The sequence below is a fragment of the Lagenorhynchus albirostris genome, chromosome 4 (assembly GCF_949774975.1).
Source record: "Lagenorhynchus albirostris chromosome 4, mLagAlb1.1, whole genome shotgun sequence".
NCBI classification, from domain to species: domain Eukaryota; kingdom Metazoa; phylum Chordata; class Mammalia; order Artiodactyla; family Delphinidae; genus Lagenorhynchus; species Lagenorhynchus albirostris.
The window spans coordinates 103715464-103730323 of record NC_083098.1 but is presented as its reverse complement, the minus strand read 5'-3'; the positions used below and the strand labels follow the sequence as shown (position 1 = coordinate 103730323).

General features: G+C 44.6%; 1 protein-coding gene and 1 long non-coding RNA gene across 2 annotated transcripts in view; one reads left to right on the top strand and one right to left on the bottom strand.

Moving 5' to 3' along the window:
• Positions 1-14860, bottom strand: part of FAM184B (family with sequence similarity 184 member B) — a 114182-nt gene that overhangs the window by 54441 nt on the left and 44881 nt on the right. The window contains exons 2-5 of the mRNA XM_060148454.1: positions 11083-11835; positions 10187-10322; positions 8903-9042; positions 8136-8342 (exon numbers count right to left, since the gene is read on the bottom strand). Coding sequence (XP_060004437.1) covers positions 8136-8342; positions 8903-9042; positions 10187-10322; positions 11083-11835 — 1236 coding nt within the window. The remainder of the gene's footprint in view (positions 1-8135; positions 8343-8902; positions 9043-10186; positions 10323-11082; positions 11836-14860) is intronic.
• LOC132519935 (uncharacterized) lies at positions 10681-14031 on the top strand. The gene is made up of 3 exons (XR_009540384.1): positions 10681-10908; positions 11152-12006; positions 13608-14031. It is a non-coding gene; the product is annotated as an uncharacterized LOC132519935 (long non-coding RNA).

Sequence of the window (14860 nt, the reverse complement as noted above, 5' to 3'; positions counted from 1 at the left end):
ATTTCTTCTTTGGCCTTCTCAACAGCATCCTTACTTTAGCCAAAATGATGGGATTCATAGGGCTGCTTCCTCCATGGTCCCTCCCCACAGCCTCACAGTCTCAGCACAAAGCAGAACCAGACAAAAGAACATTCTGGAGCCCATGTGAGTGGTGCAGCTGCATTTTAACTGTGCGATCTTGGGCACATTTCCTAACCCCTCTGTGATTCAATGCATTACTTACATGCTTAGCACAGTTCTAGGTACATAGTAAGGGATCGATAAATGCTAAGTAGTACGATTCTTACAGATGCTTACGCTTTCTGATCTAGCTTAATATTTGGGGAAATATTTCAAGTGTCTAGAGCAGTGGATGAAATATTCTGTTCCTCGTAGCTGAATTTTAGGTAGATATTAAGTCATTTATTTGTTCAACAAATATTTATTGAGCCCTACCATGTGCTTGGCACTGTTCTTGAAGCTGGGGATAAAAACAGACAATATGCTTACTCACCAGGAGCTCACATTTGCGTGAAAGAGATAGGCAGCAAAGTCAACAGCTATAACGCAGTAGATACCATGCTGGATGGTGATAACTGATTACAGACCTTTATGGTCTAACTGGAAGTAGATGACATATTAGCAGTTGACATTTACTGAGTGTGTATCATTTTCTGGGCGCTTTTCACAGATCATCTCGTTGATCCTTAAGAAAACCCTATGAGCTAGGTAGTATTGTTAAAGCTCATTATACAGATGAAGAAATGAAGCTTGAAGAGGTTAAATGACTTGCCCAAGGCCATGCAGCCCATAAGCAGAAGAGTCAAGATCCAAACTCTGCAAAGGATGACCCCTTGGCTGTGCTTCTTCCCTGCCTGCATGGGTCCAGTTATACGTGGACATTTTTCAGCAGTAAGTACTACAGTACTACACAGTCTGTGGTTGGTTGAACCTGTGGACGTGGAGGAACTGCAGATACGAAGGGCCTACTATAAGTTATACTTGGATTAACTCCACGTTGTTCAAGGGTCAACTGCAGAATGAATGGACTTTATGGCTGATCGACTGTGAGGGATGACAGAGAAATTATGGATTTCTGGATTTCTGACTCCTGGATTTCTAACCTGATCATCTAAAAAGATGCTGCTACTGATCATCTGGGTGACACCTTCACGCTTTCTATGGGGCCAGCCCCAGGCCAGGCCAGTGGCCCTGGGGTGGCGCTTCCCATTGTCCCTGGGGTCAGTCATTTAAAACAGAAGAAAAGAGGGCTGTGATTGGATTGTAAGGGTCGCAGGATGTGGACACTTAGGCCAACGTATAGTGTGTTCAGTAAATCCACCATCTCCTTTTGCAGGGCTTGTTGCTTTGGAGAGTTTATTTTCTGAAGATGATAGATAAACTTTTTGTTTAAAACAAGTTGAGATAACTTAAGCAACCATCATAAATAAGGCCGTCCCCTCAGCAAAGATTCTGATTTTTTTTTACTTCATTATTTAGTCCCTCATTCACAGAATCTTTTATTGAACAGAAGTTTTGTTTAACCTGCTTATTGGTGCAGACACTCGCTAACTCTGCCAAGGCATGTTCACTGTAACAGCACAGTGGAAACGCCCTGCGAGAAAGGTGCTTAGCATAAAGCAGTGGCTATTTCTAATCTTGCACAGCCCAATGTCCTAGGGTATATATAATCAATCACAGCTTCAGCTGTTGCCTTGACAAATGGACCTAAAGGGAAAAAATTTCCCCACAAATTTCCTCAAGGGACCTTGAGGATTTCAACAGGAAGCGTTAACATTCTCCTCCTAACTCGTGGAAAGAGAAAAAACAACTACAAAGACAAGAACGTGAGGAAAAAGAAGGAGATGAGTGCTTTCAGATATATAAATTGCTGCATCCCACCCCTGGAAGAAGGCTCCATGGGCTATGAATTTACAGGATTCACAGAGTACTTTCATAAGCTCTGTTCTCATTTAACTCTCATAATACTTATGGAAAAAGGCTTTATTGCATCCATTTCACATGGAGCAAATCCAATGGCTGATAAGAGGCAAAAGCAGGACTCCCACCCTTTTTCTGCTTTCTTGTCTAGATTGTCCACAATTACTGGCAGTTTAAGAAAAGACAATTAAGGGAGCCACTGTGATGGGAACAACAAATAAGCAGCCACAGGAAATCACCAAGCAGAGATTTCAGCTGGCATTTTAAAGGAAAACACGTTAACTTTTTTCAAGAAGAAAAATCACTCTTTGGTATGTATTTATAGTAAAGTTCCTGGTGTAGCTGAAAGAGTAAACCAGTACAAAGCCTGAAATGTCACTCAGAAGGGGAAGGCAGAAGAGATAATGATCTTAAAATTTCCATACTGTATAAAAACTATAACCCACACCAAAACATTGCAAATAAACTACACTTCAATTTAAAAATTTGAATACAGAAAAAAACTATACCTACAGACCCAAGACGTCCAAACAGAACCCCAAACAGAAAAACACAAAGAATATCACACCATGACATATCATAATCAAATTGTGATATGATAAAGAAAAAAGTCTTAAAAGCAATCAGAAAACAAAAAGATACACTATGCACAGGGTAGAACAGATGAGAATGGCTACCAACTTTTCATCTGAGGAAAATACAAACCAAAAATTTTAAAAAGTTGAACAGCATCTTTAAAGTGTTGAAAGAAAACAAACTGTTAACCTAGAATTCTATATCCAGCAAAATAACCTTCAAAAATGAAGGCAAAATAAAGACATTTTCAGACATATAAACACTGAGAGAAATTGCTGTGAGTAGACTGACACTACAAGAAACATTAAAGGAAGTTCTTCAGGCCAAAAGAAAATGATACCAGATGGGGCACTTGAATATGCCAAAGGAACGAAGAGGGTAGCAATGGTAAATTAGAAAATATAAAAGACTTTAGTTTTCTCATTTAAAAATTCTCTCTAAGAAATAATTGACTATTTAAGGAAATAGAAAAGCGATGTAGAGTTTATAACATATGTAAAGTAAAACATATGACAACAATTTCACAAAGGTTAGGAAAGGCTAAATAAAAATAGTGTGTTGCTGTAAGGTTTGTACAGTGAAGTATATATGTATTGCTTCTCAGTACAAACCTTACAGCAACACAATATGTATGAAGTAACATCATATTATTCGATGGCAGACAATGATAAAGTCGCATGTTATAAATCCTACAGCAACCATGGCACACCATCCTCTCCCCAAAAGAAGAATATCTAACAAGTCACTAGTGGAGATAAAAAAGGGAATACCAGGGCTTCCCTGGTGGCGCAGTGGTTGAGGGTCTGCCTGCCGATGCAGGGGACACGGGTTCGTGCCCCAGTCCGGGAGGATCCCACATGCCGCGGAGCAGCTGGGCCCGTGAGCCATGGTCGCTGAGCCTGCGCGTCCAGAGCCTGTGCTCCGCAACAGGAGAGGCCACAACAGTGAGAGGCCAGCATACCGCCAAAAAAAAAAAAAAAAAAAAAGGGAATACCAAAAGCTATATATTCAAGTAATCAAAAATAAACAGGAAAACAGGCAAAAAGAAAAAAAGATGTGACAAAAAGAAAAAAAAAAACTCAGCAATATGGTAGACTTAATGATAATTACATTGAATGTAAATGGTCTAAATGACCCTCAAAAATCAGACTGCCAAGCTGAATAAAACAGAAAATCCAGCTATCCTATTTGGGTTGGCCAAAAAGGTCGTTCAGGTTTTGTAACAGCTTATGGATCCCGAACGAACTTTTTGGCCAACCCAATACAAAAGCACTTTGACTAGAAAGACACAGGTAGGTTAAAAGTAAAGGAATGGATTAAAATAGACTGTAACACTAACCACAAAAATGATAGAATGTCCGTATTTTTATCAAAGTAGACTTCAGGACAAGGAATATTCCATAATGAGTAAGGGGCCAATTCACTGAGAAGACATAATAAGCCTAAATGTGTATGTACCTCATAAATAAGTTTGAATTTATCTAAAGCAAAAACTGACAGGACTAAAAGGGAAAATATAAAAACTGACTTAAATTTGATATTTCAATACTCCTCTCTCAATAATCAACAGAACAAATAGAGAAAAAATTAGTAAGGAAATAAGATACTTGAACAACACTATCAACCAACTTAACCTAATTATCATTTATGAAACACTCCACTCAAGAGCAGCAGATCCATATTCTTTTCAAGGGCACCTGGACCATTCATCAAGATAGACCATCCCTGGGCCATACAATAATATGAGCTAATTGAAAAGGAAAGAACAGAATCTGTTCTTTGATCACAAGAGAACTAAATTAGAAATCAATAACATAGAGATATCTGGAAAGGTTCCAAATATTTGGAAATTAAGCAACCTATTTCTCAATAATGAAGAGTATTTTTGGAGTTGATAGAAATAAAAAGTTGAAAAGAATTAGACAAAATCATTCACATTCACATTATTACTGAAATTAGAAAGCAGAGGCCTAGAATGGTTTGGGGTGACTTATTTAAGGTGACAACGTGGCTGCTTCCCCAGCACAGCACTTCTTACACCCAGACTTGACAGATGGTTTCAGTGCATGTCTTGTTCCTCCTTCCAGACTGTGAGCTCCCTGTAGGCATGGCTGATTCGTGTATCCCTGCATTGCTCAAAACACCAAGTACGCATTCAATGAATAATAAATAAACCATAAATGGATATTAGCAGGGTGAAGACCTGAAGGCTCCTCTCCAAGGCCCAGGGCAATGTTTATTCTGTTCTGCTACATAGACAGAGGGCAAAAGTTAGTGGCTTTGGAGTCAAGGGAGCCCTGACTCACACCCAATTCATGTGATACTCAAGTGACTTCATTTCCCAGGTTCCTCATCTGTGAAATGGGAAAACAACCCCTGCCTACAGGGCTGAGGTGAGAATTAAATCATAGAGTGGAGAGCTATCGTTCCTTTTGGCTGCCCAGCCTCTGATCCTTCTCTGAATGTTTGGGAAATTCTCCATCTGATACATCAGAGCCATCCTTCCACCACAGAACCAGAAAATGTCAGACTTACCTTCCCAGACTCCCTTGTGATGAGGGCATGGGCATGTGATTGAGGCATGTGATCAAGGCATGTGACCAATCAGACACACCCACCCCGGATTTTGAATTGGAAGCCATCGATACGTACAAGCTGGAGTCATAAAGGATCTGGCAACTGAACTTCCCAGGGGCAGCAGGGGCAGCCATTCTACAGCAGCTCTGACTGACGGAACTTTCCGTGACGATAGAAATGTTCTAAAATATAATGTAGCTAATGTGTAGAAATCCCTCAACACTGTGCTATCCAATCTGGGAGCCACTAGCCACATATGGCAATTGAGCTCTTGAAATGTGGCGAGTTCCACTGAGGAACTGAATTTAAAATATTATTTAATTGTAATTGATTTAAATGTAAATAACCACATGTGTCAAGAGGCTACCATATTGGACACTGCAGTTCTGCAGGCAACATCCAGGGCCCAGTGTTGGTGGTGTCAGCTGTGTAAACAGAAGGTCTGGGCTCAGACATGGCAGCAAGGGTGTCTTCATCACTGAGTAGTTTGCCAAGCCCAGTTCCCTGGTTTTCCAGAAAGCTTTTCATTACCCTTTACTAAATTCCTTTCTTACCTAAACTGCCCAGGGTGGGTTTGTGATGCTTGCCACCCAGAATCCTAAGTGATACAAATGAGGTGTAGAACGCAGCAGTGTCTAGAACAGCTCAGTGAGGACTCAATAAATCTTTCCACACTCTCCTAGGTATCAACATGGGCAAGTGCTAATTATAGGACACGTACTCTGCTCTGTCTGTGAAGATTAAGTTGTAATATCATCTAATCCTACAGACAGGAAAGGCAGATAAACTGTCTGGGTGAACTCCAGCCCATCTCCTGTGGTGTCTTTTTCAGGTTAAGGTAGCATTCAGGATATACAACATACTTATACTCAAGGGCCCAAAGGAACAGTGTGCTCTTAACTCTAGAGGGGAAACCGGTATCTATTTTTAGTCCATGAACACCAGAGCTGGGACCTCTTCAAGTTTTTACCTTCCTGTAGTCTGCATGGCCTAATTTATATAACTTATATCCTCAGTTTGTAGAAATGACCATAATTTTTAAAAAGAAAATTAAAAACCAGGAGGAAATGCAATTTATTTCTACATGATTCATTTCCCAAATGGAACCATGCCTCTGATTAAAGCTGAAGTGGGATTTCTACACGCAGAGTCAGGCTTGGCTGACAGGTTACCAGGGCAACCTGTAGCTCTGGGAGAGCTACTGTCCCTCCCACTGATTGTGGCTCACGATGGAAAGCGGCTTCAGCTTTCCTCCAATGAGGATTGGATTTGTGCAACCTGTCACTGCTCATGGGGAGGAAAGTGCTTTCAATACAGCTGCTTCCCTCTCTGTGCAGGGATGGGAAACCATGGCCTCTGGAGTCAGGCTGTCAGGTTTTAATGTAGCTGCACCACTCACTGTCTGTGTGAGTGGATACATAACATCTTTGAGCCTCAGTTTTCTCATCTCTGAAATGGGGATATGAACACTCATTTTGTAATCCTGTTGGGAGGATTAAATGTGTTCATAAGAATAAAGTGCTTTATAAAGTATAGTGGACACTAAATAATATTATCACACATGATGTCATCTAATGCACATGGTAACTAATCACAGCCACCATTTATCAAACTTTTGCTACATGTTGTACACTGAGATAAGAGTTTATATATAAAACCATATTTAGGGGCTTCCCTGGTGGCACAGTGGTTAAGAATCCGCCAGCCAATGCAGGGGACACGGGTTCGAGCCTTGGTCCAGGAAGATCCCACGTGCCACGGAGCAACTAAGCCTGTGCGCCACAATTTCTGAGCCCGCACTCTAGAGCCTGAGGGCCACGACTACTGAAGCCCGTGCGCCTAGAGCCCGTGCTCCGCAACAAGAGAAGCCACCGCAATGAGAGGCCCGTGCCCCACAATGAAGAGTAGCCCCTGCTCACTGCAACTAGAGAAAGCCCGCGTGCAGCAATGAAGACCCAACGAAGCCCAAAGTAAATAAATAAATAAATAAATAAATAATTTTTAAAACCACCATATTTAATTCACATAACAAGCCCCCAAAGTATTTATCCTTATTTTCAAAATCAGGTTTCAGAAAGATTAAGTGACCTGTCCGTGGTAGTAAAGCCAGTGAAAGAGTCGGGACTTGGACCCAGGACTAGACTTTCTTAAGTTCATTTATTTATCCAACACATATTTATTGAGTATCTACTACTCTTCACCACCACACATTGTATTCCTCAGTGATATATGATTATCTTTCAGTGAAAACTCATAGTGATAATGCAAGTTCTTAGATTAGAAAGAAGCCTTCTTATAATAATTAAAGCACCACCTATGCTCACAATAATACTGATATACTTCACTCTTTTCCTAAAGCACTCATATACATGTTATTTGCTTTCCTCAGCAAACACGAGAGATGCTGCTTTGCATTCCCTCTCAGCAGAAAACGCCCCCTTTGGTGGGAAGTTGGAACAGTACTCAGAGGCTGAGAAACTTCTCTCCCACTGGTTAATTAATTACCTTCATCTACCTAATGCCTCTTACGCCCCAGGCACTATGATGTGCTTCATTTTTTCACACATGGATTACCTCACGCAATCCTCGCAGCTACTCTGTGAGGTGCTATTATCACCATCTGTTTTATAAATGAGTAACTTGGGGCCCCGCAGAGTTTCCCTGTGAGGAGTCCAGGTTAAATAACTTTCTGTGGTCACAGAGCTAGAGGGTGGCAGAGCTGGGATTTGAATCCAGGCAGTCTGCCAGGCCTGCGTGTTCACTTCATGTTATTTCTCTCTGTTTTTGCAGATTAGAGGATTTGAATTCCCCTAAGTTAAACACTCATATGACACAATTCCACCGCATGTCAACAACTCTAGGCCCTATTGTCTCACAGCCCTGGGGTGCCCTGTCTCCTCCTGAAGACTCTGAACTCCCTCTGATCAGAGAACTAGCTGAGATCTATATATAACAGGAGCTCAGTAAACGTTTGAGGAAGGAAAGAAGAAACAGAAGAGGAAAGGAGGGAGGTAGAGGCAAGGAAAAACAAACGGAACGGTATCTCTGAAAGGGGATCTCACCTTCTGTAGCCTCTGCCTCTCAGCTTCCACTGATGAGCGAACTAATTGGATTTCCACCATGTGCTTCTTCACCAAGTCTTCTAGGCGCTTCACCAGCTGGTCTTTGCGATGTTTCTTCTCCTCTTCTGTCTGATCTTTGATTTTACGAAGGTCTTCTTCATATTTTTGCTTCATACATTCTGTCTCAATACATGCCTCTTTCTTGGTCTATAAAAAGAAAAAGGGCTTGTAAAATTGCCAGGGTGGGGAGAGGAGGAGATCACCATTTCTCTTTTGTGTAACTTCTACAATGTTGATTACTGATTTCAAAGCATGTATCACAAGGTACAATAAAGTTTATAAAATCACTTTTGATATCTGTAAGAGACTTCACTTTATCCACCATCGGAAAAGGGCTTTTTGGAGTAGTGTATCTATTGTCATAGGATCAGATATTCCAGCCCATACTATGGCGGTTTCTAAAAAATGCTTTGTTTTGACTGGGAACATATAGCAGGAATCTTAAGCAAGCTTCCAGTTTCCCAGGAGCTAATGATAAGGAGTTGGGGGAATTCTGCTACATTCTCAGTCTCCTGGCTTGACATGCAATGACATGCAGTTGGCAGGACGTTGGCTGGAACTTCACACCCATGCATGCACCCCTGAAACTATGGGACCTGTTGCTTCCAAGTGGACCTGTCATGGTTTGGGGCTGGCCTCCATCTGAAGCTCATTCCAGCAGAGTCCCCCTGTGACTGTTCCATCCCCAGGACTGGGTCAGAGAGTACCTGTGTATCTGTGCCTCCTTTCGTGCATGGACACTCCTTGGGAAAGTTCTGATCCTGCTGAGGATGGAGACTGCAGGCTTCCAAATCATTCTCTTTCCCTAGGACTTTATTCTCTGAAAACCTCTCAGTCTTCATGTCATCTGCAAGTACAGTGTCAACATCATTGGGAATGCCCTTGGCCTTGGCCTCATGCCTGAGGCCTCTGCAGTTGGGTTGCCATTCTGCTATTCAACTATTTTGCCCTTGACTCCCCTATGTAATCCCTGCTCCATGGCCTTCTGGCCTCAAGCAGGGTCCAAGTGGTGATTGTCACCTTTGCCCAAGTAGCATCTTGAGTTCAAACAGTTGTCCGGCTCTCCCTTCTTAAATTAGTCATCTTCAAATTTTTTTGATTGTGCTTTCCATAGTTTAAAAAGAAATTGAGGACGTTCCTGGATATATGTACATTCAAAGGATTTAAATAAAGAGATTTCAAGTATAAGACAAAAAATAAATACAGTTACAATTGCTCAGTTTCTTCCCATATGCCCTACTTCTGAGACCACTGCTGGAAACCCTCCATACCCTCTGGTTCCAACTCGTACTTTCCAGCCCGAGGTGATTTCTTCTTTCCCAGACACCTCACTGCTGCCTGGGCCGCACCCATGATAGCAAGGCATGCTGTGGGCTGTAAAGTAGCAGTCCCATAAACTCCCTAGAGGCAGAGCCTATGTTTTGTGCCTTTGTTATATCTCCCAGTGTCAAGCTGATGACACTGTACATACTCAAGCACTTTCTGATGAGGGAGCTCAGTGGAAAGCACTTTGGAGTCAGATAATCTGAGACTCAAACACCACCTCTATCACCAGGCAGCTGGCTGGCCTTGAGCTAGCCACGTTAACTTTCTCAGCCTCATGTCTTCATCTGCGACATGGGATACTGACGATACCTGACTCACAACATTATTGGGAACACCCAATAACATCACTGTGTGAATGATGTTAGAGTATAAAGCGTTGTCTAAGTCTGGGGAAAAGCCAGAGCTGAGAAGTTCAGGCACTATGGTGGATCTGGTGGAGAACTTTCTGGGGGGCCAGACATCCTTTTGCATCATGCCTTTTAAATACCTGACCTGCGGCAGCTCTGGATGTCGGCTCACTTGTGTCCTGCATGGATGGGACTTGCCCACCAGGCAGGTCAGATCAAATAGCCCTGCCCTCCACTCTGCTCCCTCAACAGTCTCAAGGCTGCAAGCAGCGTCAGGCCAACCTTTGCTGTGTAAGGAAATCGTTCCGGGCATCTCACCGCTTTTCTGTGTCACATGACACTCCTGCAACATTAGTCTGTCTTTGGCAACAGCCAGCTTCTCCCCAAGTTTTTCTGCAGTGCTTTTCAACTCTGAATTCTCCTGTCGAGCCTCCTTGAGCTGCACATCCAGGTCCTAAACAGACAGAAAGGGTCTCATTTCTCTTGTTACAGTTCTGGGTCAAGACATCCTATGTACATCAGATCTGAAAGTGGGTAAGTGCACAGCATATGCCTTTAATCTCTGGAATTCAGTGGCTCGGGGTTCATCAAATCCCTACTCATCCTCTGATTGGCTGTGTGACTTCTGGCAAGTTATTTAACCTTTCTGTAGTGAGGATCAAATGAGATAAAGTGTCTGGGATGGAAAAAAAATGCTCAGGGAGTATGAAGGATACTAGCTGCTGTTACTTTTAGAGATGGGGCTCTGTGAGTCCGTGGGCCTCATGTAACTGACTTGTCAATGGTCTGGCTTTCCACAAATACAAAGCCCCAAGGATGTTAGGACAGCAAGTTGTTATGGAGTGAGTGGGGGGTTTAGAACTAGGCTGAATTGAGTTCAAACACTTTGTAGCTGTGTGCCCAGCTAGGCCCATCCTTAAGCTTCTCAATTTCAGTTTCATCTTCTCATCTCTAAATTGTAAGTCTCGCAGCTCTCAGAGGACAGGGATCAAGGCCGGCTCACCGTGTGTCTCCTGCCCACAGCCCCGGCCTGGCACATGGTAGGTGTTGCACACACACTTGCTGAATGAATGTGGTTGAACTCCATGGAGGTAATAATGCTCGCTCTGGCAGAAGTCAAGGGCTTCGCACAGTGCGTGACACACGGTAGGTGTTCGACACTAGGGGCCATGCTTAGTCTCCCATTTGGAAGGTAGGAAGAGTCCCGGCTTTACCTGAATGCGGTCCTTCAGCTTCTGGGCGTACTTCTTCAGGTCACTTATCTTGCGGCCTCTGTGCTCCAGATCCCCTTCTAGCTTCCGGACCTGGGCCTGCAGGGCCGCCTCCTGGGCCTGGAAGTTCTTCCGGAGGTCGGTCTCCTTCTCCTGCCACTGCCACAGGGCCTCGCTCACCGACTGCTGCATGGCCTGCTGGACGGCCTCGTTCTCCCGCTCGTACGTGGCCTGCAGCTCCTCGGCCTTCCGAGCATAGTCCTTGCTCAGCTGCTGGTTCTCCGCTCGCAGCCGCTCCACTTCCAGCAGGACCTCCCGCATTTCGGGGCCGCAGCCCGGCTCGGCCTGGGGCTTGGGACCCTGCTGGGCGAGCCCGCCCCACCCGGGCGCCTCGTGGCTGCTCATGTGCCGGAGCCTCTTCTCGTAGTCGGCCTTGAGCTCCAGCATCTCCTTGGAGAGGGTGAGCACCCGCTCGGCGTGCTCGGCCTCCACCCTCAGCTCCCTCTCCTGGGTCTCCAGCCTGCAAGCGGCCGACCGGGCCAGCGCCTCCTGCGTCAGCCGCTTCTGCAGCTCCAGGGCGCTCTCCAGGGCCTGGACGCGCTGTCTCAGGGCCTCCTCGCCCGCGCGGCCCTGCGCCTGCAGGAGCCTGGCCTCCGTCTCGGCCACCGCCTTCCGCAGCTCCTCCTGGTGGACCTCACGCAGCGCCTCCATGCCCGCCTCCGCCTCATCCTGGCGGGTGTTGAGGGTATAGATCACCTGCGGGAGAATTCGCGGAGCCGGGTTAGTGGGAGGGGCGTGGGTGTGGTTGAGGGGCCACGTGACCGGAGAGGGCCGTGACCCTGCCGTGACGTAGGCTGATCCCCACGAGCTGCACCTGAGAAGAGGATTTGAGTGGAAGTGATTAGAAACTGTCCTCAGGAGAAACCGGTAAGGAGTTCCATTGGGACCTCTGGGAAGCACCATGGGAATCCAGTGAAGGGTCTGAAACAATCTGGGCCGCAAAAAGAGCCCCTCAAAACCAAACCAAAACAAAATACAACAAAACACTAGAAAGTAGAATCCAGCAATGTAAAAAAAGGATTCCACACCATGACCAAGTGGGATTTATCCCGAGAGTGCAAAGTTGATTTAACATCTTAGAATGGCATTGACATATATACACTACCATGTGCAAAATAGAGAGCTAGTGGGAACCTGCCGTACAGCACAGGGAGCTCAGCTCTGTGCTCTGTGACGACCTAGATGGGTGGGATGGGGGCGGGGGGCGGGCAGAGGGAGGGAGTCCAAGAGGGAGGGGATATAGGTATACATATAGCTGATTCACTTCACTGTACAGCAGAAGCTAACAGAACATTGTAAAGCAACTATGCCTCAATTTTTTTTTAAAAAAAGACAGAATAAACAGAAAACCGAAAATAGTAAAGAAAAAAAAAATCAATGTGACACACCACGTGAATAACATAAAGGACAAAACCCACAAGATTGTTTCAACAGACACAGGAAAACCATTTGACAAAATCCAATACCTCTTCATAACAAAAACACTGACCAAACTAGAAAGAGAAGGGAACTCCCTCAACCCAATAAAGGGCATCTATGAAAAACCCACAGCTAACATCGTACTCCATGGTGAAAAACTGTTCTCCATAACTTGAGGGCTAGGTGCTGAATACACATTCAGAATCTCAGAAAATCCTCATGGCAGCCCTGCAAAGTTGGTATTTTTCTCCCCATTCTAAGAATGAAACATTGAGGTTCAGAGAAATTAAGCAACTTTTTCAAGGTCACAAGGGATAAGAAGATTTGAATAACCTGTGCTCACAGCATGGTACTGCACTGTATCTCACCATCCCTCTTGAACATTGATTCATTTACGCATTTACTGAATATCTCAGATGTACCATGTTCTGTGCTGAGCACTAGGAATATGTGCTGATCAGTAAGGCAACTGAGGGCTTCCCTGGTGGCGCAGCGGTTGAGAGTCCGCCTGCCGATGCAGGGGACATGGGTTCGTGCCCCGGCCTGGGAAGATCCCACATGCCGCCGAGCGGCTGGGCCCGTGAGCCATGACTGCTGAGCCTGCGCTTCCGGAGCCTGTGCTCCGCAACAGGAGAGGCCCCAACAGTGAGAGGCCCGCGTACCGCAAAAAAAAAAAAAAAATTAAAAAAAAAATAAGGCAACTGACATTGCGACCTCAAAAATATTATAATTTGTCAGGAGAGTCTGACAAGAATAGGTCAGTTTCAATGCACTAAGTGCTATGTGAGGGATCAGCACCACTTACTAAGAAAATACAGAGGGAGGGTCTAGTAGAAAAGACAACTTCCCAGAAAAAGGGAGCCTTGTCTCCTCATCCTTGGGGGTGACCCGTTCCCTTTTACATGTCAACCTTCATGTGGGTAAGAACAATATGACTTCTTTGTGTTGTATCATAGCACTTGGTATGAAGTTGAGCCACGACAGGTTCATAATAAGTATCTATTACGTACTATTGCTGGTCATCAAAGATTCATGCTTTCTTTCCACAGAGTTGCTGCAGAGAAACAGCCACCAAGCAGAGACCACGTTTCCTAGTCCCCTTGCATCTAGATGGGACCATATGACTAGTGATTGCCAATGGAATGTGGCCAGAGGTGGATGTGCGTCATCTCAGGGCCAACGCTGGGGTTAGGGTTAAGGGGAGGGTTAAGAAGGAGGCATGTCCTTTCCCGTCTCTTTTTCCAACTGCAAACTTACTGTGGAGTGCAAGATGGAAGGTGCCTGGGTCCTCAGTGACTGAGTAGAAGGCCACCTGCCCACCAGGAGCACTGGCCTTGACCTCTACACGAACAAGAAATAGACTATTGTGTTGAGCCTCTGAAGTCTTGACATTTATTTGTTACCGCAGCCATGATCACCCTGGGAGAACTCACAGGACTCAGCATATAGTCATACTCATGGCTATGATTAATCATAGAGAAAGGATACAAAGCAAAATCAGCAAGCGGAAAAACGAGCTTGGCAGTGGTGGAGGTCAGCGGGGAGTCTGGAGGAAACGAGGTGAAAGCTTGCAAGAATCCTCCGCGAGTGGAGTCACACAGGACTTGCTTAATTTCCCCAGCAAGCGGGTGTGACAACACATGTGAAATACTGCCTACCAAAGGAGCTCATTGAAGACGTAGCAAGGTTTTTATTGGGGGCCAGTCGGGTAGACAACTTCTTCTCGGCATTACCAGAATTCCAGACTCCCAGAAGGAAACTGCTCACATAAATCACATTGTTTGCACAAACAGTTAAGGCCTGCTGAGATGTTCTTATTAGTGTGGGTGATGGGAACCCTCTGGAAATCCACGTTCCCAGACGCCAGCCAAGGGTCAATTTTGCAAGCAGACCATTCTAAGGATAAGCAGTCTCAGGTGTGCTATGTTAACTTTTCTGCAACCTGACACCCCAACTGATAAAAAAAGATTGACTTTTATTTTCAGTGGAGTCAAGCTGTGGCAGATCAAATCTTAACATAAATGGGGTTTTCTCACGGTGAATAACAAAACATCCCTGTAAAGTTTATTCCTTGAAATTTGGCATTGGTTATTCCATTGAGGATGAAATCCATGAGTGGTGGTGGTGGTGATCTTGGGAACTGCGGTTCCTATATTCACTGTACCTGTACAACAGAAAACTTCGATGGAGATCCAGTATATTCTGATGTCACTAAAGCACTTAATGAAGAAAGAACCCAAACATTGTACCCATTTGAGTGAGAACCATGTCGTCTGGATCAGGGTCTAAAGGACTTCAGCTT